Source organism: Salvelinus sp. IW2-2015, linkage group LG8 (assembly GCF_002910315.2).
Source record: "Salvelinus sp. IW2-2015 linkage group LG8, ASM291031v2, whole genome shotgun sequence".
Lineage (NCBI taxonomy): Eukaryota > Metazoa > Chordata > Actinopteri > Salmoniformes > Salmonidae > Salvelinus > Salvelinus sp. IW2-2015.
Window position 1 is genome coordinate 16,188,224 of NC_036848.1, and position 23,821 is coordinate 16,212,044.

A 23,821-nucleotide genomic window follows, 5' to 3' on the forward strand; every position below is an offset into this window, starting at 1 on the left:
CTGTCAACTGTGGGACCTTGTACAGACAGGTGTGCCTTTCCAAATCATGTCCAATCAATTGAATTTACCACAGGTGGACTCCAATCAAATTGTASAAACATCTCAAGGATGAGCAATGGAAACAGAATGCACCTGAGCTAAATTTCAAGTCTCATAGCAAAGGGTCTGAATACTTACTTAAATAAGGTATGTAATAAAATTTGCTAAAAAATATATAAATTMTTTTTTTGCTCATTACGGGTTATTGTGTGTCGATTGAGGAAACAAATATTGAATACATTTTAGAATAAAGCTGTAACGTTGAAAGTCATGGGGTCTGAATACTTTCCGTTAGCACTGTATATACACATCATTGATGGTTCGGCAGGTAGCCTAGTGGTTAGATAAAGGTAAAATAAAAAAAAAATAAAAATGTATAAGACTTTCCAAAGACAAATTAACACAAAGATCAGTTTCAGTTAAGGAAGCGTATTTATTRAGACATAATGGGACACACATTTTGGCCAAAATCGTTTGCTTTCATAATTTTYCCTAAAACAATACGCAAATGACGTACTGCTACGCAATAATAAAAAATAAAAAAAAGGCTTTTTACTTTAGACGAAACCAATGCAGGAAAGAAATATATACTAACTTTTGCATACAAAGCTTGGCTCTTTTTGAGTGAGCAAGTCAAGGAAATTAGTTTACGGTCAAAGAACAGTTTTCAAAAACTCAGGCTCAGAGAACAGAAAAAACAAACAGTAAATTTCCTCTGCACAGAAGATAACTAGAGAACCCACTTGCCTACAACAAACAAATAAGGTCTCTGGCCATTTCCATTAGTTCTCCGACAATTGTTTCAATTTTTTTTTTTATCTAACCGTGAAGGAACCAGGCAGGGAATTGAGGCCTATTACTCAATTCATCGCAACCTATTCAACAACTACAAATTGGACAATGTTTGTGGTTAAAAAAAAAAAACAAGCTAATCAACTTAAATGACAAAGCACATGATTCTGTGAGTTTCGGGCCGTGTGGTGGTGGTTGCCAATGTGTTGCTCCATATCTGCAGCGTTCTTCCAGTCTACCAGCCACCCTTGCTTCCTTTCTTCTTCTTCTGAGGGGCCTTCTTGCGGGCCCCTGGCCCTGCAGCAGCGGGCTTCTGCTGTCGTGGAGGGACCACGTTGCTGGCAGCGGGGGCCGAGGTGGAGGCAGAGGCTTGGGCTGACCCTGGCCGGGGGGAGGTGGGGGGGCTGCTGGCAGTCTTACTGGCATCCCTGGAAACACAGAAGAATAATGTGTTACCGGCCAAATGCAACAGTACAGGTAAAAAGTAGAGCTGTGACAATACCAGTATTACATTTTTCTTTCCATGGAAAAAATGAAAACACAAAGCAGCCCAAACTCTTTGGTCCTTTAAAAACCTGCTGTAAGTAAAATATTGTGTGCCATAGCTAGGAACATAATGACTCTGGATGACAACATAATAATGATGTTTGTTTCCAACATTAGGGCGGTTTAAATATACAGTCGTAGCCAAAACGTTTGAGAATGACAAATATAAATTTTCACAAAGTCTGCTGCCTCAGTTTGTATGATGGCAATTTGCATTTACTCCAGAATGTTTGAATGATTCTCTCGTTAACACAGGTGTGAGTGTTGACAAGGACAAGGCYGGAGATCACTCTGTCATGCAGATTGAGTTTGAATAACAGACTGGAAGCTTTAAAAAGRAGGTTAGTGCTYGGAATCATTGTTCTTCCTCTGTCAACCATGGTCACCTGCAAGGAAACACGTGCCGTCATCATTGCTTTGCACAARAAGGGCTTCACAGGCAAGGATATTGCTGCCAGTAAGATTGCACCTCAATCAACCATCAAGAACTTCAAGGAGAGCGGTTCAATTGTTGTGAAGGAGGCTTCAGGGCGCCCAAGAAAGTCCAGCAAGCGCCAGGACCRTCTCCTAAAGTTGATTCAGCTGCGGGATCAGGGCACCACCAGCACAGAGCTTGCTCAGGAATGGCAGCAGGCAGGTGTGCACGCACAGTGAGGCGAAGACTTTTGGAGGATGGCCTGGTGTCAAGAAGGGMAGCAAAGAAGCCACTTCTCTCCAGGAAAAACATCAGGGACAGACTGATATTCTGCAAAAGGTACAGGGATTGGACCGCTGAGGACTGGGGTAAAGTCATTTTCTCTGATAAATTCGCTTTCCGATTGTTTGGGGCATCCGGAAAAAAGCTTGTCCGGAGAAGACAAGGTGAGCGCTACCATCAGTCCTGTGTCATGCCAACAGTAAAGCATCCTGAGACCATTCATGTGTGGGGTTGCTTCTCAGCCAAGGGAGTGGGCTCACTCATAATTTTGTCTGAGAACACAGCCATGAATAAAGAATGGTACCAACCCATCCTCCGAGAGCAACTTCTCCCAACCATCCAACAGTTTGGTGACCAACATGCCWTTTCCAGCATGATGGAGCATCTCGCMATAAGGCAAAAGTGCTAACTAAGTGGCTCGGGGAACAAAACATAGATATTTTGGGTCCATGGCCAGGAAACTCCACCAGACCTTAATCCCATTGAGAACTTGTATTCAATCCTCAAGAGGCGGGTGGACAAACAAAACCCCACAAATTCTGACAAACTCCAAGCATTGATTATGCAAGAATGGGCTGTCATCAGTCAGGATGTGGCCCAGAAGTTAACTGACAGCATGCCAGGGCGGATTGCAGAAGTCTTGAAAAAGAAGGGTCAACACTGCAAATATTGACTCTTTGCATCAATTTCATGKAATTGTCAATAAAATGCATTTGACACTTATGAAATGCTTGTAATTATACTTTAGATATTTTTGTCAGATGTTACAATGGAATACTGAAGACACTGAAGCAGCAAACTTTGTGGAAATTGATATTTGTGTCATTCTCAAAACTATAAAAAAGGTGCCACATGAACAAATCGGGAATCAGACAGGGTTGCGTTGATTTTTCCTGAATTAAACTATTAGATTTATATACATTAAGAGTTTGTGGAAGTGACCAACAATAAGAAACACGGATGCGTTACTCACAGGTCGGATGCAGCTCCTGACGTGGCCCCCTGCGTGCCTTTACCCACTTGGTCCTTCTTCTTGCCCTTCTTCCTGCCCCGGTAGTAGGTGCGCTCTCTCATGGGCAGCCATCTCTCCGGGTCAGGGTTCGCCGTTGAGTCGTAGTTCTTGGGCAGTTTGCCTAAACAGAGGCAGGAGCCAAACAGTGATTCCCCATCCCATTCAGAGATGCTGACTTTATTTAAATCAGATAGGACAATTCTTTGGGCCACACAGCATGCAGATATTCACATACAACACAACTTTCAATACCCTTCTTTTTCTTCTTCTTCTTCTTCTTAACATCCCCCTGGCTGTGGAGAGAGATAATATTGATAGTGAGAGAAACGCCTATGTACACAGAATGTGTAGAACAGGTAGTATGCAGCTTAATTAAGTGCTTTAAAAAGCTTCAGGTCTCCTCACCCTTGTTCTTTGGGTAGGTTCTCCCCCGTTACTTTAGCAGCCTTCTTTCTGACATAGTTGGCTCCGTGAGAGTTCTCCAGCTCATCTACGTCCACGTTGAACGACATGCTTTCAGGGGAGGGGAGGTGCTTGCTGAGGCTGGGACAAAGGGCTAAGGATATAACATGCCTTTCCATTTACTAGGCAGTTGTATGTACTTTATGATAACAATGGTTATAAAAAATAAAAAACGCTTTGACTGAATTTAAAACTGCACTAATCAGCGATAGTCATTCAAATACTCAAACCTATGTGTAGTTTAAAATACTGAGAGCAAAGAAAGGATACGACTTGGCTTTATCTTGATCCACCAAAGAATAAGCCGAGATAAGTTGTGCCAAAGTGTGGATGTCATTGGTGTTTTGCCTGTGGAGCGGGGGGGACTAGTTATTACATTGAATGTATTACATTGAAGAGCAAGCAAAACATTCACCAGCATCACCACCGCACAACACAACAGAAACAGAACATCGCTCACTTCCACAGTTGTTCCAGGTCACTGATGGCTTCCTTTTTCCGTCCGTACTTTAGCTTGAAATTAGCGGCCTCTCGTACGAGCGCCAGGTGAACAGAGGAACCAGGCTGGGATGGCAGAAGACAACAGTTGACAATGAAGTGCTACTATGGCAGCACATTTTCAAAGTTACATCGACTTCGTGATAAATCTAAAAAGGTGCTCGTCTACTTATACCCCTTTCATACATTGGAAGCCGCTAGTAACGGGTCCATAGCGACAATTGATAACCTTCCAGACAACAAAAAAAAGGGCTGCGTCAGAAGCGTCTAACTTTTCCAAGCAGAATTCTGCTCCTGCATAGGATGTTCAGTATTGTTTCCCTGACAACAAACGTTGCTGATTTATGTTTTTTTTTTTGTTAGGGTAGAGATGTGTTTTCTTTCTACTAAATGTATTGTTAAGTCATTGTATTTAACGAACGTCGAAGTACTTTTCTTAGGAGCGAGTGGTCTGCATGCAGGCAGCAGGGTGGGCACAGGCAGCACGAGATAATTTGATTGACAGTTCTGATAGCCTAGTGATGGACATTAGTCCCGCTTCAGAAGTGGAATTCCTTTACAGACAAGTTAAATGTCCGTTCAGTGACACTTCAAAACTATCTGCAGAGAAGGTTTCGTGGCGGCATTTAAAAAGCCATAGTGTACCTTTTCAGACAAACAAACATACCATAGCCGAGGTGCTTTCAAGACGTCACATTCCATGTCAAAGGGGTATAATACCTGTTCAGATTGGTAGTACTGAATAGCTTGGCTGAAGACATCAATTGCGCTGTCGATGTCCTCTTCGTGGCTGTACATTGTTACCAGAGCTGAGATCTGTGAAACAATGTCAATTTCTTAGTCTTATGATCCTTGTAATGTTTGTTCAGAAAATGTTACATCTATGATTAGATTAAGAACAATAGAAGAGTATAAAAACTAACCATCCCTTGTTTGTGCTTGAAATCTTCGATCGACCTCAAGATGTCACATGCTTTTGTAACGTGACCTTTGGGGAAGACACCGATACATTTATTTATTATGAGGTTAACTTGTAGTCTGTCATATGCGCAAACACAACAGAACTAAATGCTGCCAAAACAAATGAAAAGATAACAGTACCAGGCATCAGTAAAGGCAATGTTTAGCACTAATCTAATCCAATTTATCTTCAATAGGCCTATTTTTGGGGTTATTACCCAGTGACAAAAAAAAAGGGATTTGGAAAGAGAAGTTTACCTTGAGTCAAATAGAGTTGTGCCATCGTCAATTTGATACCAGATGCACTGTCTGGGTGCTGGTCTGAGAAACGCTTTAAAAACAGAATCACACAGTTAGCATTATACTTGCAGGATAAGGAAGAGATTTATTTTTTGTGCGTGCACTTTTTACCCCCTTTTATCCCCAATTTTGTGATACCCAAATTATTAGTTACAGTCTTGTCCCATCACTGCAACTCCCGTACAGACTCGGGTGAGGCGATGGTCGAGAGCCATGTGTCCTCCGAAACACGACCCTGCAAAGCTGCACTGCTTCTTGACACACTGCTCATTTAACCCGGAAGCATCAATGTATCGGAGTAAACACCGTCCAACATGGCCAAACCCTCCCCTGACGACGCTGGGCCAATTGTGCACCGCCTCATGGGTCTCCCGTTCGCGGCCAGCTGCGACACAGCCCGGGATCAAACCCGGATCTGTAGTGACGCCTCTAGCACTGCGATGCAGTGCCTTAGATCGCTGTGCCACTCGGGAGGCAAAGGAAGAGCTTTCTCAATGTCCTATTTATATTCATACATCAACTACACGTATCTCAAGTTAGGATTTGGCCCAGAGTGAGTACCTGAAGCAGCTCTATGGCCTTTGAGTGTTGCTTCTCTCTGCACAGCTGAGCCACCTGGATCAAAACTGGCCGCGGGTGGCCTGGGTTCTGGGACTGGAGGCCTGACGACAGCTTTCTGCACTGGTCCGCCTGTGGGGTATAATGTAGCGCAAGTCATCAATGACTGTTTGGATTTCCAGTCTAACCTATTCAGATTGTGCCATGAGTGTGTATAACTACGTGTCAAAATACAACTCAAATCCGATACCTGGTTAGTGTACATAGCCAACAGAGCTTTGTTGAATTCAATGGCCTGCAGCTGCTTCTTAGCCAGCTTGTACTCAACGCCATCGGCATTTGTCAGTTTCACCTTCTTCTTAGAGTCAAACACGTTTTGGTCCTGTAGGAGAAAAAGGGGATATGAGCAACAGCTCTGGCCCAAGATCAAAACCATGGGTTCAAACAATAAGAGAACACGGTCAATAACAGCTAAGCCTGTTTCAATGTTTAGTCGTTCCTAGCAGTACAGGGAATGTTCATGCATGTACCCACCTTGTTTATTGTAATGATGTTGTTAGCAGTCACAGCTAGAAGTCCCACATCTGACGGCCTAGGATTCAACAAAAATAATAATGAGACAACTCTTCCGCTTTTCTCTTCCTGTGCCTACAATTGCACATCAGCTACAATGGAATGTAATGGCTCAATTGATTCCACTTTGGAGGAACACTCACTTGAGCTTGATGACTTGGTTATAGAGCTGCAGCGCCTCCTCTGTCCGACCCTGTAACTGCATAATGTAGGCCATCTGGGAGTGGATGACAGCCAGCTCCGACTCAACGTCCTCCTCAGTTATATCCTGCACGAACCAGACAAGCCAATTACGATTCAGAACTTGAAAAAAAAAAACAGGKGGTGACATTTCTGTCTGTACGCTCAGCCATGACATTGTGAACATATTTATTTCACAGGCATAGAGCACTCACCGAATCCTCTGAGAAGAAAACCCGACAAAGCTCTGAAAAAAATWAACAAAAATGGTCAACATTAACCACGAAAGGGCTGGACAAAAACCTTAAGTGCTACATTATGTAGCAGGATGAATTGCAATATGTCTGTGGCCCTGACCTTCTGCTTCCTGTAGTTTGTTCAGAGCCTCTGTGAGCTGGCCTCGACCAATTAGAGTGCAGGCAGCGTTGTAGCTCAGCTCGTATGTCGTCTCAGACAGGCCAAGATCATCCTGCAAAAACAGGGTGGAATGACATTTGGGAAGATTAAGGATGCCAGGGCTTCAATAACCAAGTGTCTCAGAGGACCATTATAAATAGAAGTCTGTTCTAATTGTGTGCAGAAGACCAACCGGAGAAGCCTTCTCCCATGTGCTCATAGCAGCCACCACGGCTGATAGGTTGGTCTTCCTCTCCTCTTCGTATTCATCCTGGGAGTTCCTGATCAGGTCCGTGTAGACAGCCTTGCACTCATCATAGCGCTCCATACGGTACAGCTAAGGTGAGAACAAAAGGGGAGGCCAGGGTTGTCACCAGTTACCACAATTGATTTAATAAGTCTGACGCTAAGGATATACTGCTTTCCAGAGAACAGGTTCAAATACCTGTCATTCGTGTGAAGAAAAGGCGGAGAGACCGAGGGAGAAGGTTGGGATGCCTTGTTAGGATTCGTAGGCGAGTAAGTAAATCACCACTACCATCGGTTCTATTGGCCAACGTGCAATCACTGGAAAACAAACTCAAAACCGGGGTGTGTACTCAGAGCATGCGCAGACCAACTGGCAAATGTCTTCACTGACATTTTCAACCTCGCTCTGACCGAGTCTGTAATACTCACGTGTCAAGCAGACCACCATAGTCCCTGTGCCCAAGAATGCGAAGGTAACCTGCCTAAATGACTAACACCCCGTAGCACTCACATCGGCAGCCATGAAACCCTAGACTCACTCCAACTCGCATACCACCCCAACAGATCCACAGATGATGCAATCTCAATTCATACTGCCCTTTCCCACCTGGACAAAAGGAACACCTATGTGAGAATGCTGTTCAGTGACTCAGCACCATCGTGCCCACAAAGCTCAACACTAAGCTAAGGACCCTTGGACTAAACACCCCCCACTGCAACTGGATCCTGGACTTCCTGACGGGCCGCCCCCCAGGTGGTAAGGGTAGGCAACAACACATCTGTCACGCTGATCCTCAACACCGGTTCCCTCTGGGGTGTGTGCTTAGTCCCCTCCTGTACTCCCTGTTCACCCACAACGGCGTGGCAAAGCACAACTCCAACACCATCATTAAGTTCTGATGACAACAGTGGTAGGCCCGATCACCAACAACTATGAGACAGCCTATAGGGAAGAGGTCAAAGACCTGTCAGTGTGGTGCCAGGACAACAATCTCTCCCTCAACGTGAGCAAGACAAAGGAGATGACCGTGGACTACAGAAAAAGGAGGGCCAAACAGGCCCCTGTTTACATAAATGAGGTTCAAGTGGAGCAGGTGGAGAGTTAAGTTCCTTGGTGTCCACATCACCAACAAACTATCAAAGTCCAAACACACCAAGACAGTTGGGAAGAGGGCATGACAATACCTTTTCCCCCGCAGGAGACAAACTATTTGGCATGGGTCCCCAGATCCTCAAAATGTTCTACAGCTGCACCATCAAGAGCATTATGACCAGTTGCATCACCGCCTGGTATGGCAACTGCTCGGTGTCTGACCATAAAGCGCTACAGAGGGTAGTGCGTACAGCCCAATACATCACTGGGGCCAAGCTTCCTGCCATCCAGGACCTCTATACCAGGCGGTGTCAGAGGAAGGCCCCAAAAATGGTCAAACCCTCCAGTCACAAAAGTCATAGACTKTTCTCACTGCTACCACACGGCAAGCGGTACCGGAGCTCCAAGTCTAGGTCCAAAAGGCTCCTTAACAGCTTCTACCCCCAAGCCATAAGACTGCTAAACAATTAATCAAATGGCCACCCAGACCATCCCCTTTGTTTTTACACTGCTGCTACTCTCTGTTTATCATCTATGCATTGTCACTTTACCTCTAACTACATGTACAAATTACCTCGAYTAACCTGTACCYCCRCACATTTACTCGGTACCGGGCCCCCTGTATATAGCCTTGTTATTGTTATGTCATTCTACTGTGGTACTTTTTATTTTTACTTTATTTTAGTAAATATTTTCTTAACTAGTTCTTGAACTGCATTGTTGGTTAGGGGCTTGTAAGTGAGCATTTCACAGTAAGGTCTACACCTGTTGTATTTGGCACATGTGACAAATAAAATTTGATTTGATCATTATTACTTTGTGGCTGAGATAACTAGTAATGACTTGAGGCCAGTACATTGGGCCAGTTTACTGTGGCTGGCAGGATTATCCACTGAAGGGTAGACAGCCAAGCAGCGTTAACAACAACTCATGTAATGTCTTATTTTCAAAAAGTCTTACCACTTGGCCATAGAGTTCCTTGAGCTTGTCTGTTTGTTCTGAAACACTTTCAATGGTCTTCAGGGCACTTTCAACTCTGTTCAATCGGTACTCACAGTAGGCTTTTTCAAACACAATAAGCTCACTGAGGAAGAACAAAAAAATAAGTGTTCAACATTGGAAAAGGGTACAACCAGGAATTTCTCTGACCAAGTCAAGTATTTATAGATTTTGCATTGCTACAAGATTATCAAAATGTAACAATATGATCCAGTAATTTGTCATATTCAACAAACCTGCCAAGTACTTTTGAATAAGTGTTCATGACATTCAGTGCCTCTTTGAAGCTGCAATTCTGCACCAGGCAAACTATTTTACAGTGAAGGGCTGTCACGTCTTCCTTGACTTCATGCAAAACTGTGGAAGAAATGCACTTCGGGATTACAATTTACATTAAAATGTATACTTTTTCTTCARGTCAACGCCATCAAACTAGTTAACTTAATAAAATCTCAATTTGTAGTGCACATGGAAAATATTTTTGCTCAAATCTATTAAATCACAGTTTCCTGGTAGATACAAGGCTGCTACCTACGGTATGATGAGGCGGCAGGTAGCCTAACGTTAGTGGTTAGAGAGTTGGGACAGCCCGAGCTGAAAAGGTAAAAATCTGTCGTTCTGTCCCTGAACAACGCAGTTAAGCCACTGTCCCCCGGTAGGCCGTCTTAACTGACTTGCCTAGTTAAATAAAGGTTAAATTTAAAAAAGTGATAACTAAGCGTCTAGGACGAATGTTGCTATAGTGTGGCTAAGCTAGTAGTTAGCTAAATTGGGACACGTCACAGTGTTGAATAATTCATGTTGGTCAAAATGTGATATTACTGTCCTCAACAACATATACGCTAGACTCYGACTCGTCAGTTGGTAAAATTACTCAAATATAAACAGAAACTAGTTAGTGATTAGCTTGAGTAACGTATAGTTGCTTATTTCTGCTAGGTAACGCTTTAGCTAAGTGCTAACAGCTGTAGCTAGCTATGTTAGCAAACTAGTCAGCCTTTAAACATTAGGTCATAGCTTGACAGTTACAAACATGTGAACAAGAGCAAAATCCTACTTTTGTTGACAGCTTTTAGGGCACGAGTGAAGTCTCCATTCTGTCCACAGCGATTCACTTCAGTCCACAGCGAAGCAACGGAGCCTCCTCCACTCGACATGTTTCGCTGCATGCGAAACTGTAGCCGGAAGCAAAATGTTCTTCTTCCGGGTTGATAGAATCACAACTGTACCTAMAGAAAACAAAACAAGTGAGGAATCCCCATGCATTTACAAAGACAAACATCATAATACAGCATACTATACTAGCTTATTACATTTTTGTCAATAAAAATGGCATTGATATTAACAGAGTATTAAGAATAAACTCTCTCATCAACACAATAATAATGAGCTAATGTATAGATACTGATACAGGGTGGAGTTTAAGCATACACATGCATAAATCATCTGATTTTGTCTGCGATAAATTGATTATTGTCTATTTATTCAAAGACAAATKTATTGTTTTGAGTGACGGATTTCGCGCATGCGCGATGCTAGCTACAGACAGCTCTTTGAAATCGTATGCACGGACTGTTTGATCCAGTAGCAAGGGTGTATTGTTGTCGTGGACTGTGTGACAAGTTTATGTCCTACAGAAATGGCCGGAATTAAAGGTGAGGAAGTTACTATCATACTTTAAGATAATACATTAACAGGATTGCAACAAAAGTAATAAATCACACACATATATATATAAACGCTGAAAGGATGGATGTGCTGCTAGCTATTAAGCTAACAACTGAGTACTAGCTAGTTAGCCGGCTAAGCTAACGTCTACTAGCTTTGACAGGCCGATAAATAGTAGTGTAGCTAACTATCTAAATAAATAKTTTGCCGCTTCGCTAGCTACATATAAACGAGAGATGAAGCAGTAAAGCTAATGTTAGCTAGCTTGGTACCAGGCTAGTTCTGGTAGCGTAGTTTCGAATGGTCAACTAAGCTAGATAGCTAATGATCTGAATCAATGAAATCCACGTTAAAAACTATATTTGCCTTCCTGCCAAACCTTCTGTGTTATTGATTGGTTGTTATGTCAAGCCAGGCAATGAAGATAGCGCTAACTAAGAATGCTATCAAGCTAGTTAGCTATGCAACGATGACTTAGACTTCGATAGCAATTGCATTGTCTCTCCTCACCAACTAGCTAGCTATAGCATTGTCTCAATCCTCACCAGCTAGCTAGCTACTAGCTAAATAACATGACATGCTGGAGTTTACAAATCAAACGATAATAATAGCACCTAGCCACCAATTCACATAATAAATGGKAGCTGAAAATAATCAGCATCCCCTCACCCAAGCATTAGGCCAACGGTCAGATGATCAATTATGACCAAAGGATTTAGTCTTACACACACAGCTGCTTAGTTTCTTTACCACTCCTTTCTAGCTCTGATCAGCCTGTCCTTTGGTGGGGCCATTGGACTCATGTTCCTGATGCTAGGATGTGCCCTTCCAGTGTATRAGTAAGTATCTCCATCATATTCAACCTGACTGTCATGATGCAGGCCTTTGTAATATGATGCCGCCCAGATTTAGTATTTTTCCAGTCATAACTGCTGGGAACTTCTCTCTTCACAGTAAATACTGGCCCTTGTTCCTCCTCTTCTTCTACATCCTCGCCCCAATCCCTTACGGCATTTCCCGGAGAATTGTTGACGACACAGACTCGGCAAGCAACGCCTGCAAAGAGCTGGCTTTATTTCTCACAACAGGCATAGTGGTTTCAGCTTTCGGCCTGCCAATCATTTTCGCCAGAGCCGATGTTGTAAGTACACATTTTGGGRATTTTTGCATGTGTAGGCTTAGTGGTGTTTGGCAACACTTTGCACTTATACCTGTGGAGTTAAAACATTGCGTTTGCTTTGCTGTTAAAGTAATTGCTTTCTATTTGCATGCATTTTTCTTGTTACACAAATGGAATAAGGACCATTCCTTTTAAATCTTATAGGCTACCATTTGTGTAATAACAATAAATGCTCCTTTACTAAACTCCATTACTAAACAACAGTTTAAAAAGGACTTTGTTTTGCTCAGTCCAAACTACAGATTGAAAGTGTGCAAAGCAGAATTTTGTAACATGTGCGGACTGAATTATTCATGTTTGTTGTTTACAGATTGCCTGGGGAGCATGTGCGCTTGTGTTAACAGGCAATGTAGTGATCTTCGCAACCATTCTGGGATTCTTCTTGGTCTTCGGATCAAACGACGACTTTAGTTGGCAGCAGTGGTAAAATTGGGAGCGTGAGGTGGGGGACTAAGTCTGAACTGTTTATATTACTAGAATTGTTATTATTATTGTCATTATGATTACTATTATTGTTGTTTGTTGTATATTTATGACCTCCCATCCATAGACACATTAAACCAGTGCAATAATTTGATTTAACTGTCATGTGGCACGTCAGACTGACTTCAGGTGGATGTGCTGACTTTCCTTTGTACTTTATATTTGCTCCATGTTTGAGTMTTCTCCATTTATGTACTGTACAGGTTTATCTTTTGAGAGTCAAAATCTTTATAATGTTGAAATCATAAATGTCCATCTTATCTGTGAAAATGCAAAGATGTCAAACTTAATGTAAACCTGGACTCAGATTGACCTATGGGAGGGATTGTGATTGTCTGAAAGGTGGAAGCTTTTCCTGTGACAAAGATATCTATCTAACTGACAAATGTTGTTACTCCTTTGGGATTGACGGTGTACAATAGCGTGYTGGTCAGTCTTGAGGAAAGTTTCTCCCTCCAAGTGCTGACAGCACAGGATATTTTGTATGGAGTATGTGYTGTTTTTGAAGAGCATATTGAAAGCTGTGAGCTTTAGTCTCTCAGATTGAAACCGTTCAATACTAACGTACATACAGCGTATATTGATATAATACATTATACAATGCACTGTCGCCTATTGCAGTGATCAATTCTAATGACTCGGCTATTCAAATACGTTAATTTGATACTGGCCTCTTGTGCTTTGTTGTTAAGCCTAGTGTAGCATATTCTGTCCCTTTTGAAAAATGTCTAGAAATCATTGTACCCCGGTGTCGTCGTTTCTCTCGAAAACAAAGTCGGCATCGATTTGTTGGCGCAAGGTTTAGAAATCATCAAAAACCTTCGTTAGACAGCCCAGGATTAGGGCTAGCCGGTGGAAACATGGCCAATTTAAGATCTAGGCTACTTATAACCATGGGTAATACTGCTAGGCCTGGATTTACCAGGTATTCTATTGGTTTCTATACCTGGAGTAGGAAACGAAGGCTGCACTGTAATTATGTTTCAAAGATAAATGTGGATTATCCCCAGTGTTTACCAATTCACATCCTGTTTTGGCCTATATTTTGTACAGCTGCACTAAAATGTACTTGCGTCCTCTTGTTGGAGGAAATGAGCTCGCCGTATAGGCCAAAACTAGTTTTTTATGTGTTTTTTTGTATACCTGCATTGGGTGTGCTGATACCATACATTCTCTCAGTGTAGTTTGTCATTAGTTAAAGGTCTCAGTGAACAGTGTGCTGCAGCTTTGGAGTTTGTTACATTTAACTGAATTAGTCATAGCTAACCAAGGTATTAAGCAGCTGTCACCCTATGTGCACTGGTTTGTTCATCTGGGTGGAAGGGTTGCGTGTTTATGATCTCTTTCTTTTTATTTTGCGGGAGGAACAGTTATCTTTGAGTGGTCTCTGGAAGAGACAAATATTCCAGATATAACCGGAAGCACTCATGAATCGGTTATCTCTTTGTGTCACTCAGTTTGTCATTCTTATTTCCRGTCTTCCAGAGACCACAACCTCAGTGAAGATAGTGATTGTATTAATTGTATCATAATGAAAACTCTTTTGCACCTTTTTGAGTTTAGCTGAACTTTTAAATAATATTTATTACCTTAATTTACAAAGGTAATGTCACAGCAAATGGCATTTGGTGTTTTTGTTATCCTTTTATTTAAGTCAAATTGAATCTGGAACTTTCCATACATCAAAACAAATAATCAAATATACAGTACAAGTCAAAAGTTTGGACATACCTCCTCATTCAAGGGTTTTTCTTTATTTTTACTRTTTTCTACATTGTAGAATAATAGTAAGACATCAAAACTATGAAATAACACAAGGAATCATGTAGTAACCAAAAAAGTGTTAAACAAATAAATATATTTGAGATTCTTCAAAGTAGCCACCCTTTGCCTTGATGACAGCTTTGCACATTCTTGGCATTCTCTCAACCAGCTTCATGAGGTAGTCACCTGGAATGCATTTCAATTAACAGGTGTGCCTTATTTGTGGAATTTCTTTCCTTCTTAATGTGTTTGAGCCAATCAGTTGTGTTGTGAAAAGGTAGGGTTGGTATACAGAAGTTAGACCTATTTGGTAAAAGACCCAAGTCTATATTATGGCAAGAACAGCTCAAATAAGCAAAGAGAAATGACAGTCTGTCATTACTTTGACATGAAGGTGAGTCAATTTGGAAAATGTCAAGAACTTTGAATGTTTCTTCAATTGCAGTTGCAAAAACCATCAAGTGCTACAATGAAGCTGGCTCTCGTGAGGACCGCCACAGGAAATTTAGAATCAGCTACCTCTGCTGCAGAGGATAAGTTCATTAGAGTGACCAGTCTCAGAAATTGCAGCCCAAATAAATGCTTCACATAGTTCAAATAACACACATCTAAACATCAACTGTTCAGAGGAGACAATGTGAATCAGGCCTTCATGGTCGATTTGCTGCAAAGAAACCACTACTAAAGGACACCAATAAGAAGATGAGACTTGCTTGGGCCAAGAAACATGAGTAATGGACATTAGACCAGTGGAAATCTGTCCATTGGTCTGATGAGTCCAATTTTGAGATTTTTGGTTCCAACCGCTGTGTCTTTGTGAGACACTGGTAGGTGAACGGATGATCTCCGCATGTGTGGTCCCCACTGTTAAGCACAGTGGAGGAGTGATGGTGTGGAGGGGCTTTGCTGGTGAGACTATGTGATTTATTTAGAATTCAAGGCACACTTAACCAGCATTTCTACCACAGCATTCTACAGCGATACGCCATCTCATCTGGTTTGCCCTTTGTGGGACAATAAAATGGTTTATCAACAGGACAATGACCCAAAACATACCTCCAGGCTGTGTAAGGGCTATTTGACCAAGGAGAGCGATGGAGTGCTGCATCAGATGACCTGGCCTCCACGATCACCCGACCTCAACCCAATTGAGATGGTTTGGGATGAGTTGGACCAGAGAGTGAAGGAAAAGCAGCCAACAAGTGCTCAGCATATGTGGGAACTCCTTCAAGACTGTTGGAAAAGCATTCCTCATGAAGCTGGATGAGAGAATGCAAGAGTGTGCAAACCTGTCATCAAGGCAAAGTGTGCCTACTTTGAAGAATCTCAAATATATATATTTTTAATTTTTTAACACATTTTTTGGTTACTACATGATTCCATATGTGTTATTCCATAGTTGTGATGTCTTCACTATTATTCTACAGTGTAGAAAATAGTCAMAAATTWATAAAAACCCTTGAATGAGTAGGTGTGTCCAAACTTTTGACTGATACTGTACATTTATGCCTACAGCAATGCACTGATGGTATATCTACAGTTTTTGGACATCCAAGGTATTCCATACTGTTTTAAACCACAAAATGATCGTTATAGACCGAGTACTGCATAGTGAAAGTCTGAGAAATGTCCAACAAATTCCAATATAATTCAAAACAAACGAACTGCTGATTCAGGTCATTCTAATCATGGGATGGGTTTGTCATTGATTTATTTTATAAAAGATATGTTGTTTCACAGACCTGTAATATTTTATTTATTCGTTTTAGCAGACACTGTGTAGATGTCCAATTTTCTATCTACGAGTTTTGTGTTCGGAGGCAGAAGTCAGCATGGTGGTTTTCTTTTCTAAATAAATGCAATTTTTGAACATCTTGTCATTKAATTAATTATTCATCAAACTCCAATATCAACACGTCCTAGTTGCATTCGGTATGAGACTTTTGAAGAGCATCAGTTTTTTAATTGTTCTTCCTTGACTACTGAACCTTCAGATCTCACAAGGATCCAACCATTGACTCTAAACWGTTTATTTTATACGTTCCACACGTGTGTGTGATGTAAGGTAGTGCTTGACATGTTTATTAACTTCACATGGAAGCAGGTAATCAAGTACTAACAAWTGAGGAATAGCTGTGCTTTGTCTCCCCCACCTGGCAAGGAACTGAMACATGAAACAAAGCAATACATAAGCTGATTCATATATAAACTCAGCAAAAAAGAAACATCCTCTCACTGTCAACTGTGTTTATTTAAAGCAAACTTAACATGTGTAAATATTTGTATGAACATAATATTCAACAACTGAGACATAAACTGAACAGGTTCCACAGACATGTGACTAACAGAAATGGAATAATGTGTCCCTGAACAAAGGGGGGGTCAGAATCAAAAGTAACAGTCAGTATCTCTTGTGGCCACCAGCTGCATTAAGTACTGCAGTGCATCTCCTCCTCATGGACTGCACCAGATTTGCCAGTTCTTGCTGTGAGATGTTACCCCACTCTTCCACCAAGGCACCTGCAAGTTCCCAGACATATCTGGGGGGAATGGCCCTAGCCCTCTCCCCCCCGATCCAACAGGTCCCAGACGTGCAAAATGGAATTAAGATCTGGGCTCTTCGCTAGCCATGGCAGAACACTGACATTCCTGTCTTGCAGGAAATCACGCACAGAACGAGCAGTATGGCTGGTGGCATTGTCATGCTGGAGGGTCATGTCAGGATGAGCCTGCAGGAAGGGTAGCACATAAGGGAGGAGGATGTCTTCCCTGTAACGCACAGCGTTGAGATTGCCTGCAATGACAACAAGCTCAGTCCGATGATGCCGTGACACACCGCCCCAGACCATGACGGACCCTCCACCTCCAAATCGATCCCGCTCCAGAGTACAGACCTTGGTGTAACGCTCATTCCTTTGACGATAAATGCGAATCCGACCATCACCCCCGGTGAGACAAAACCGCGACTCGTCATTGAAGAGCACTTTTTGCCAGTCCTGTCTGGTCCAGCGACGTTGTTGCCGGTGATGTCTGGTGAGGACCTGCCTTACAACAGGCCTACAAGCCCTCAGTCCAGCCTCTTAGCCTATTGCGGACAGTCTGAGCACTGATGGAGGGATTGTGCATTCCTGGTGTACCTCGGGCAGTTGTTGTTGCCATCCTGTACCTGTCCCGCAGGTGTGATGTTCGGATGTACCGATCCTGTATATTCTAGTTAAGCCCAATCACATTTTACAGTGTTCAAATTCCAAACCTACTGTACAGTGACTGAGAGAATAATTTGAATACGTAAGAGAAAGTTGTCCTCTGATGTGGAGGGATGGTGGTTAAGGGGGAGACAAGATTTCCATTCACAGTGTCGTCTTCTTTTGGTACGGCAGTACTGGAGGGGGAATGCCTGGTGGCCAGTGAGAGAGAGGAGCCTGCAGAATGAGCCGGAGGCTCTRTCCGCACAGCTCTGCCAACAGGAGCAGATTAACATGGCTAATGTTCAAACATGACCAACTGCTCTACAGGATTTATCATGAACAGGTTCGACATTGTGTACAATTGATGAATAAAGTGATCTTAATTGCATGGATTAGGAATCATTTACTTTTGTAAATCTTTCTAAGGGTCTACATTCAATTGGCAAAACGTAGAATCTCAATGCAAAAAAACTATACATTCCGATGCAATCGAARCTATACAAAATGCCTTGACACATTCCTGTCAAATCTTAATTATTTTCAACTATCAAGTATGGGCTCGCTAGCCACCTTTATCTATAGGTGTTTATGGAAAATACTCTGGTAACATCTCCAGAATCTGTCTAGTGGATGAYGTGAATACTAATGGTGCAATAAAGGGAAATGTCATGAACATTCCTCCCATTTCTGAAAGAGTCTTTACCATAGCATGTGTTGAATACATATCTTTTGTGTTCTTGTGTTTCTGTCTGCGTGGTTTATGTGGCCCTCACCAAGGACCTGGTTGTGTTCTTGCAGCAACGGGTGCATCTTGTGGTGTAGGAGAGCTCCAGAGACGCTGCACATCTGGGCCTACAGCTGGAACAGGTCCACTCGGAGCTATGGCGCTGGCAGAGCTTGGAGGTGCAGCTGGAAGGCCTGGTGGAGGAGCTGCACACTGAGGCCCTGCAGAGGGCTGCACTTACGAAGGGGCCTTGCGCAGCTGTACAGGTAGGCCTACACTGCTCTGCACTGTTGGAAATGGCAAGTAAAATGGCTGTGTGTGTGTACCCAACCCCCCTGAATGTTTAACACATAAGACATACTTTTTTTAAATGGCAGCAGTATTAAGCCAGCTGTACAAATGGACATAATGTAGTAAACCCAGTCTAAGCAAAGACACATAAAAATGTATGAAACTCCTAACTTTTGATTACCATCTCCTGCAAACACAAAGTGAAGCCGTACCCCACTGTTTCAACAACACGTCGAACATATCTCCAGCTAGTCATATTGTCACACGTCAAAGAAAAACATTGAGTTTTGAATTTGTGATTTTAAGTCAGCGAAAACACACACGCCCTTAAGCATGCTGTGCCGTAATTCGCTGACTTCGAATCCCCAGTTTGGAAAGTTGGCTGACGGCCAGAATACGTTATCACATGATTCCAGYGGTCCTCTGGCACTATGGGGATGATGGAGAGAGGGCAGTTTCACATGAGCTCAGCTCAAAACCCTTCCTTGAGCTGAAATTCATTGTTTGCCTGTGAAAGATAAACTGGGGAATCATAGTCTTTCTAAAAAGAATGTTTTCATGATTGATAGTACAAGAAAATGGCGTCAGCAGGGGGGTAACATGTTGGTTGGATATATTGGCTGTTCATGCAACATTCAGGAAGAATGCTGCAAAATTGATTTTTTTTAACACCACATATTAGAAACATCTATAAATGCAGGTAGCACCGGAAAAATTYACTTTTAACACTTAGAACCTCATGCTAATCACATTAGCCTACGCTAGCTCAACCGTCCGCGGAGGGGACACCGATCCCATAGAGGTTAATAAGTTCACTTTTAACACTCTTAATGTGTTTTTGGCCGATAGTAAGATATGGGAGCTGAAAACGCCTCAGTGCCGCTATGGCACCAGCACCCAGGAGATGGAGCAGCACCCATTAGAGGAAATGTCAAATTGTGCAGTGCCAACCAGAGGAAGGTGCAGGAACTGCAGCGGGAAAATGATGGGCAGCCTGAGGAAGCTCCAGGAGGCGGCTGAGCAGTTTGAGTGGCCGTGTGAACAGCAGCTCTACTGGATGTGCTGCGTCAAGAGGTAGCTATGCCCTACCCATCACTCTGTTGTCATTGGTTATGTAGCACAGACGGACGGACGGACACAGTAAGTACATGACCCCAGATTTGATATCTGAATAAAACCTCCAGACTCCAAGACTGCCTGTTAAAGGAGAAGACGGCTCTGTTTCATCAGGTGAACCAGTTGGAGAAGGAGGTAGAAGAGTTGAGGTGGAGCTCACAGGGCTCAGAGAGCCCCACCCAGATACAGTGCTKCCCCCTTGTGGACATGGACAGCCAGCACTGTGACAGGTAACAGCAATTTGTCCTCAATGAGCTTGGGCCTTTTTTAACAACTTATCATTGACAGTCAGTTCAGTTATGTGTGACACAGCAAAACAGAGCCCATAACAGTTATCTTAGACATAGCTAATGTAATTGGGAACAGCGGTTATAGACATAGGATGTTCTCAGTCACACATGTCCATGTGAACTTGTTTCCTTCCCTTTCCAAATCTGCAGAATTCCCTAATGGGAATCAGATGAGATGGCTGACCTGCAAACCCAGGTCGACAAATGGAGAGGGCTGTGTGAGGACTTCCTCAGCCAGTTCACACCCCACCAAGTAAGCATAGCCTACACCGCCTTTGTCCAAACCATGGGCCACGGGTTGCACATTTCTAGTCTTCAGGGGCTGTAGAGAGTTGCGTCTTGCTGTGTGTTGCTAACAGATGAGTTTGACTGCTAGTTCGCTTGCAAGGTTTAGAATGAATGAGAAGGTACTACTAATATACCCTGACTACAGACAGGAGTTGTGCAGCACTGGTCTAAATGGACATGACATGAGTAATATGACTGCCTAGGATCTATGGAATCTTATGTTAAGTGAATTTTGATTTTTCTTGGGCATCTCTCTGGTTTTCTCGGGCAGTCTGTGCTCTGTATGGCTGTGTCCCAGGCAACGGGGTGCTCTTCTAAACCAATGGAAAGTGATGACTAATGACTGGAGTAGGTGTTTGCTAGTGGTCTCCTTGCTTTGTTCCCTTCTGACTAGCCCTAAACTTGACTTATCCAGTTGCGGCCCACTTTTTGGAAGCAAACCACTCTATTTCGTCCCTACGTTACATCGGTATCGAACATGTCACCCTCCCTAGGAGAGGGGATGACCTCGACAATTTATTGTTAAAATGAGAGGTTGCCTAGATCTTTAATTTAAAGGCCCTTGCTCCTATCGGTCTCAATGCAGACTTTGCTCTATAGCCATTCTTGTGATTATTGTGATTTTGCTATGTTTGTAGGCCTATGTAGCCAAATTGTATCTATGATCATATGCTATCCATTCATGTTTTTGGTATGTTATTTTTATATCTGAGAATTAACCAATGATATCAGGCCACACCCGGCCATGATTACAGACACCTGTGTGTGTCCTTTGACACCATATAAACTAGTCACCCCGCAGTGTTTGTCATTATACCCTGATGAAGACAGCTTGTCTGTCGAAACGTTGGTTATTAGGTTATTAAATGATTGCATCTGAGCTCCTAGAGTGTGCGGGTCTCCTTCAGTTTTTCAAGTGTTCTACTCCGCTAGTCAGCACCTCGCCTAAATAGGTGTACGTTTCTTTCGCCTCTAGTGTAGTCTCTAGTGAGCCTGAGAGACAAGGAAGTGGAGATATAGGAAGCGAGACAAGCGACCATGCTAAAATCTATTACCATTTTACATGATTTATACGGTCGATTCACACACGGGAGACCGGACTCATGTTGTGACTCTTAAATTTGAGGGAGATAAAAAATATCATACCGTTACTTATGTGAAAGTTTGCAGAGAAAGCAGATGTAGAATTTTCCAGAATGCTTTTTCTTCTCACTGTAAATCGTGTAGGTGTGTGTGTGTGTGTGTGTGGTTTATGTTCATTGCCTTTGGCTGGGCTCACCTATAGTTTATTTTGCGTTCTCAGAGGGGGTACACTGTCGACGGATGCCAAAAACCTCCCCGAGGTTAGAAAACCATGACATTTTTTTTTCTCTCTTCAACCCAGCGTAGGCACTCCTCAGTTTTGTCTGTTTGTTACCCAACTGTTGCGAAGAACCATATACCCTCACCGTTCTATTGTTTTTGTCATTGTTTGTTTACCTGTCTTACATTTGACATTTACAWTTTAGTCATTTAGTAGATGCTCTTATCCAGAGCAACTTACAGGAGCAATTAGGGTTAAGTGCCTTGTTCAGGGGCACACTGACTGATTTTCCTCCTAGTCGTCTCTGGGATTCGAACCAACAACCTTCTGGTTACTGTCCAAACACTCTTAACCACTGGGCTACCTGTCTTGAAAGCACTCCATGACCATGATTGTACTGGAGAGTGATATGCAGCTGTGTCACAGTCTATTGTCTTTTGCACAGTGCTTTCCTATTTGGCCACACGTTCCGGTCATTGTCTATATCCAGACACACTGGTGGAACATAGTAATCAACAAGGAAAAACGTATAAAAAGACCTGCGATTGTCTTGTCCCTCTGCCAATCCTGATGATGACTCTAGCTGATGAGCAGAAAACAACACGTGCCGWTGCACGTTCACTCCTCTCATTCACAATTCGCCAGGGGTTTGTTTTCGAAGACATGGTCTAGTTCATTTCTATGTCACCCACAAGAGGATTCCAAAAGCTGCCGTGYCACCGCCCAGGTGTAAAGTCACATGACCTTAAGGTGTTCTGGAAGGCAAAGGTGTAGCCAAGGATTAACTATGTGTGGCAGCTGGAAACTCGTTGAATTTGCACACGATAAAACGTTATAAACCCGACCATGCAGAACCCAACCTCTAAGAGCACTCTTTATAGGGTTTATTAATGGCACCATTATAAGTATTACAAGAATAGCATTTTTATGTTTAACCTTAGTCGCAGCCAGGGAAAACACATGTACATTTACACCATGATAAATCCAATTTAAAAAAAGTGAGACCCAGTGACTTGTATTTTGCTGTGTGTGAAATATGCGTTTGTCTATTCGGCTGCTTGTCTAAGTATGAAGTCCACACTTGGCGGTAATAAATAGAAGTGGCTGGGAGTTGTTCGATTGTTTGTAAATAGGCCACTTTATGGGGGGACACAGGGTTCATGTTAAGGAATGCCTCTACGTGTCTCCTCAGAAAACACTTCACTTCTCAACTCGTTCCTGACCTTTGGTTCTAACAAGCGACAGACATATGGCTTCTGGCAGAGGTTTCTTGCTCATTAAAGAGAAAATATCGCCAGAACGTTGAGACCTGTCTGGTTCCTCACGGTTCTCACAGATGAGGTTTCACCCTAAACGAGGTGAAAGTTGTTTACTGAAAGGTCTCACTTTTCGGTTAGACCAGATTCATTATTGTGGATGTTTGGGGGGCTTTTTCTGTCTCTCTCGGAGGAAAAGACAAACTCGCCGTCTGTATGTTAATGCGAAACAGAGTGGAATGATGTGGTTGTTTGACGTGTTTAGAGGGATATGTAAATGTTTAACCCTGGAGTGAGTAAACACACACAAGGGGTTAGGTGTCGGGATTTGAAGAGGGGCTGCCCGGCCACACGGCGCTATGCTTCCACACGAACATCCCTGAACATCCCTGAACATCCCTGAACATCCCTGTGGCACCAACACTACCGAAAGCAAGATGTTATTCTTAGTCTTAAACTCTTAAACTCACAATGACATCACCCGCAGAACAGTTGCTCCGTAAAAACAAGTGAGTGGCTCTGTCAAGTGAGGATAGTAGTGGCGTTGATATCCAGTGTGCTAGTAAGCACCCACAGCCCCTCAACCTCAGCAGCTCCCTTTTGTCCAGCTTCAATGAGCGCTCTCCAAACAAAGAGGGTAGCGCTTTCCAAACAAAGAGGATAGGGGCTCCTTCAGAGCTCGGGGTGCAAACAGAGAAGGGGTTGGTGGGGACTCATGGCTCGACGGAGAATTGTTGACACACCGTTGACCCCCACTGTTGGTGAGCGGCAGCAGCTTATTTTACAGCTGGCGGGGTGACCGGGGGGTGACCGGGGGGTAACCGGGCGGTGACTAGGAGGGGGAGGGGGGTGGTGACGGAACGCCCGCCACAGGGTGAAGTGACGTAGGCTGGGTCATTACAACCTTCAGCTGGTG

The 23,821-nt window shown here is 43.0% G+C and overlaps 2 protein-coding genes across 2 annotated transcripts; one reads left to right on the forward strand and one right to left on the reverse strand.

Moving 5' to 3' along the window:
* Nucleotides 1-452: 452 nt before the first annotated feature.
* srp72 (signal recognition particle 72) lies at nucleotides 453-11,712 on the reverse strand. Its single transcript, XM_023992637.2, has 20 exons — nucleotides 11,692-11,712; nucleotides 10,412-10,583; nucleotides 9,591-9,711; nucleotides 9,316-9,439; nucleotides 7,207-7,350; nucleotides 6,975-7,086; nucleotides 6,833-6,864; nucleotides 6,581-6,705; nucleotides 6,399-6,456; nucleotides 6,115-6,246; nucleotides 5,868-5,996; nucleotides 5,265-5,337; nucleotides 4,970-5,034; nucleotides 4,767-4,862; nucleotides 4,009-4,112; nucleotides 3,819-3,896; nucleotides 3,492-3,629; nucleotides 3,339-3,379; nucleotides 3,048-3,207; nucleotides 453-1,259 (listed from the first exon to the last, which is right to left on the reverse strand). The coding sequence occupies exons 2-20, from the start codon at nucleotides 10,521-10,523 to the stop codon at nucleotides 1,067-1,069; spliced, it is 2,037 nt and encodes a 678-aa protein (XP_023848405.1). The 5' UTR covers nucleotides 10,524-10,583; nucleotides 11,692-11,712; the 3' UTR covers nucleotides 453-1,066.
* LOC111967546 (leptin receptor overlapping transcript-like 1) lies at nucleotides 10,900-12,779 on the forward strand. Its single transcript, XM_023992639.2, has 4 exons — nucleotides 10,900-11,009; nucleotides 11,786-11,861; nucleotides 11,977-12,163; nucleotides 12,513-12,779. Exons 1-4 carry the CDS (start codon nucleotides 10,994-10,996, stop codon nucleotides 12,627-12,629), a joined length of 396 nt encoding a protein of 131 aa, XP_023848407.1. The 5' UTR covers nucleotides 10,900-10,993; the 3' UTR covers nucleotides 12,630-12,779.
* Nucleotides 12,780-23,821: the final 11,042 nt, after the last annotated feature.

Bases quoted from the DNA above. Each gene is read 5' to 3' on its own strand.
- srp72 (XM_023992637.2), bottom strand. From the start codon at position 10,523: ATGCAGCGAAACATGTCGAGTGGAGGAGGCTCCGTTGCTTCGCTGTGG. The intron at 6,706-6,832 runs GTGAGTGCTCTA...TGGTTCGTGCAG, and splicing joins TTTTCTTCTCAGAGGATTCG to GATATAACTGAGGAGGACGT. The intron at 3,380-3,491 runs GTGAGGAGACCT...CTCTCTCCACAG, and splicing joins AACCTACCCAAAGAACAAGG to CCAGGGGGATGTTAAGAAGA.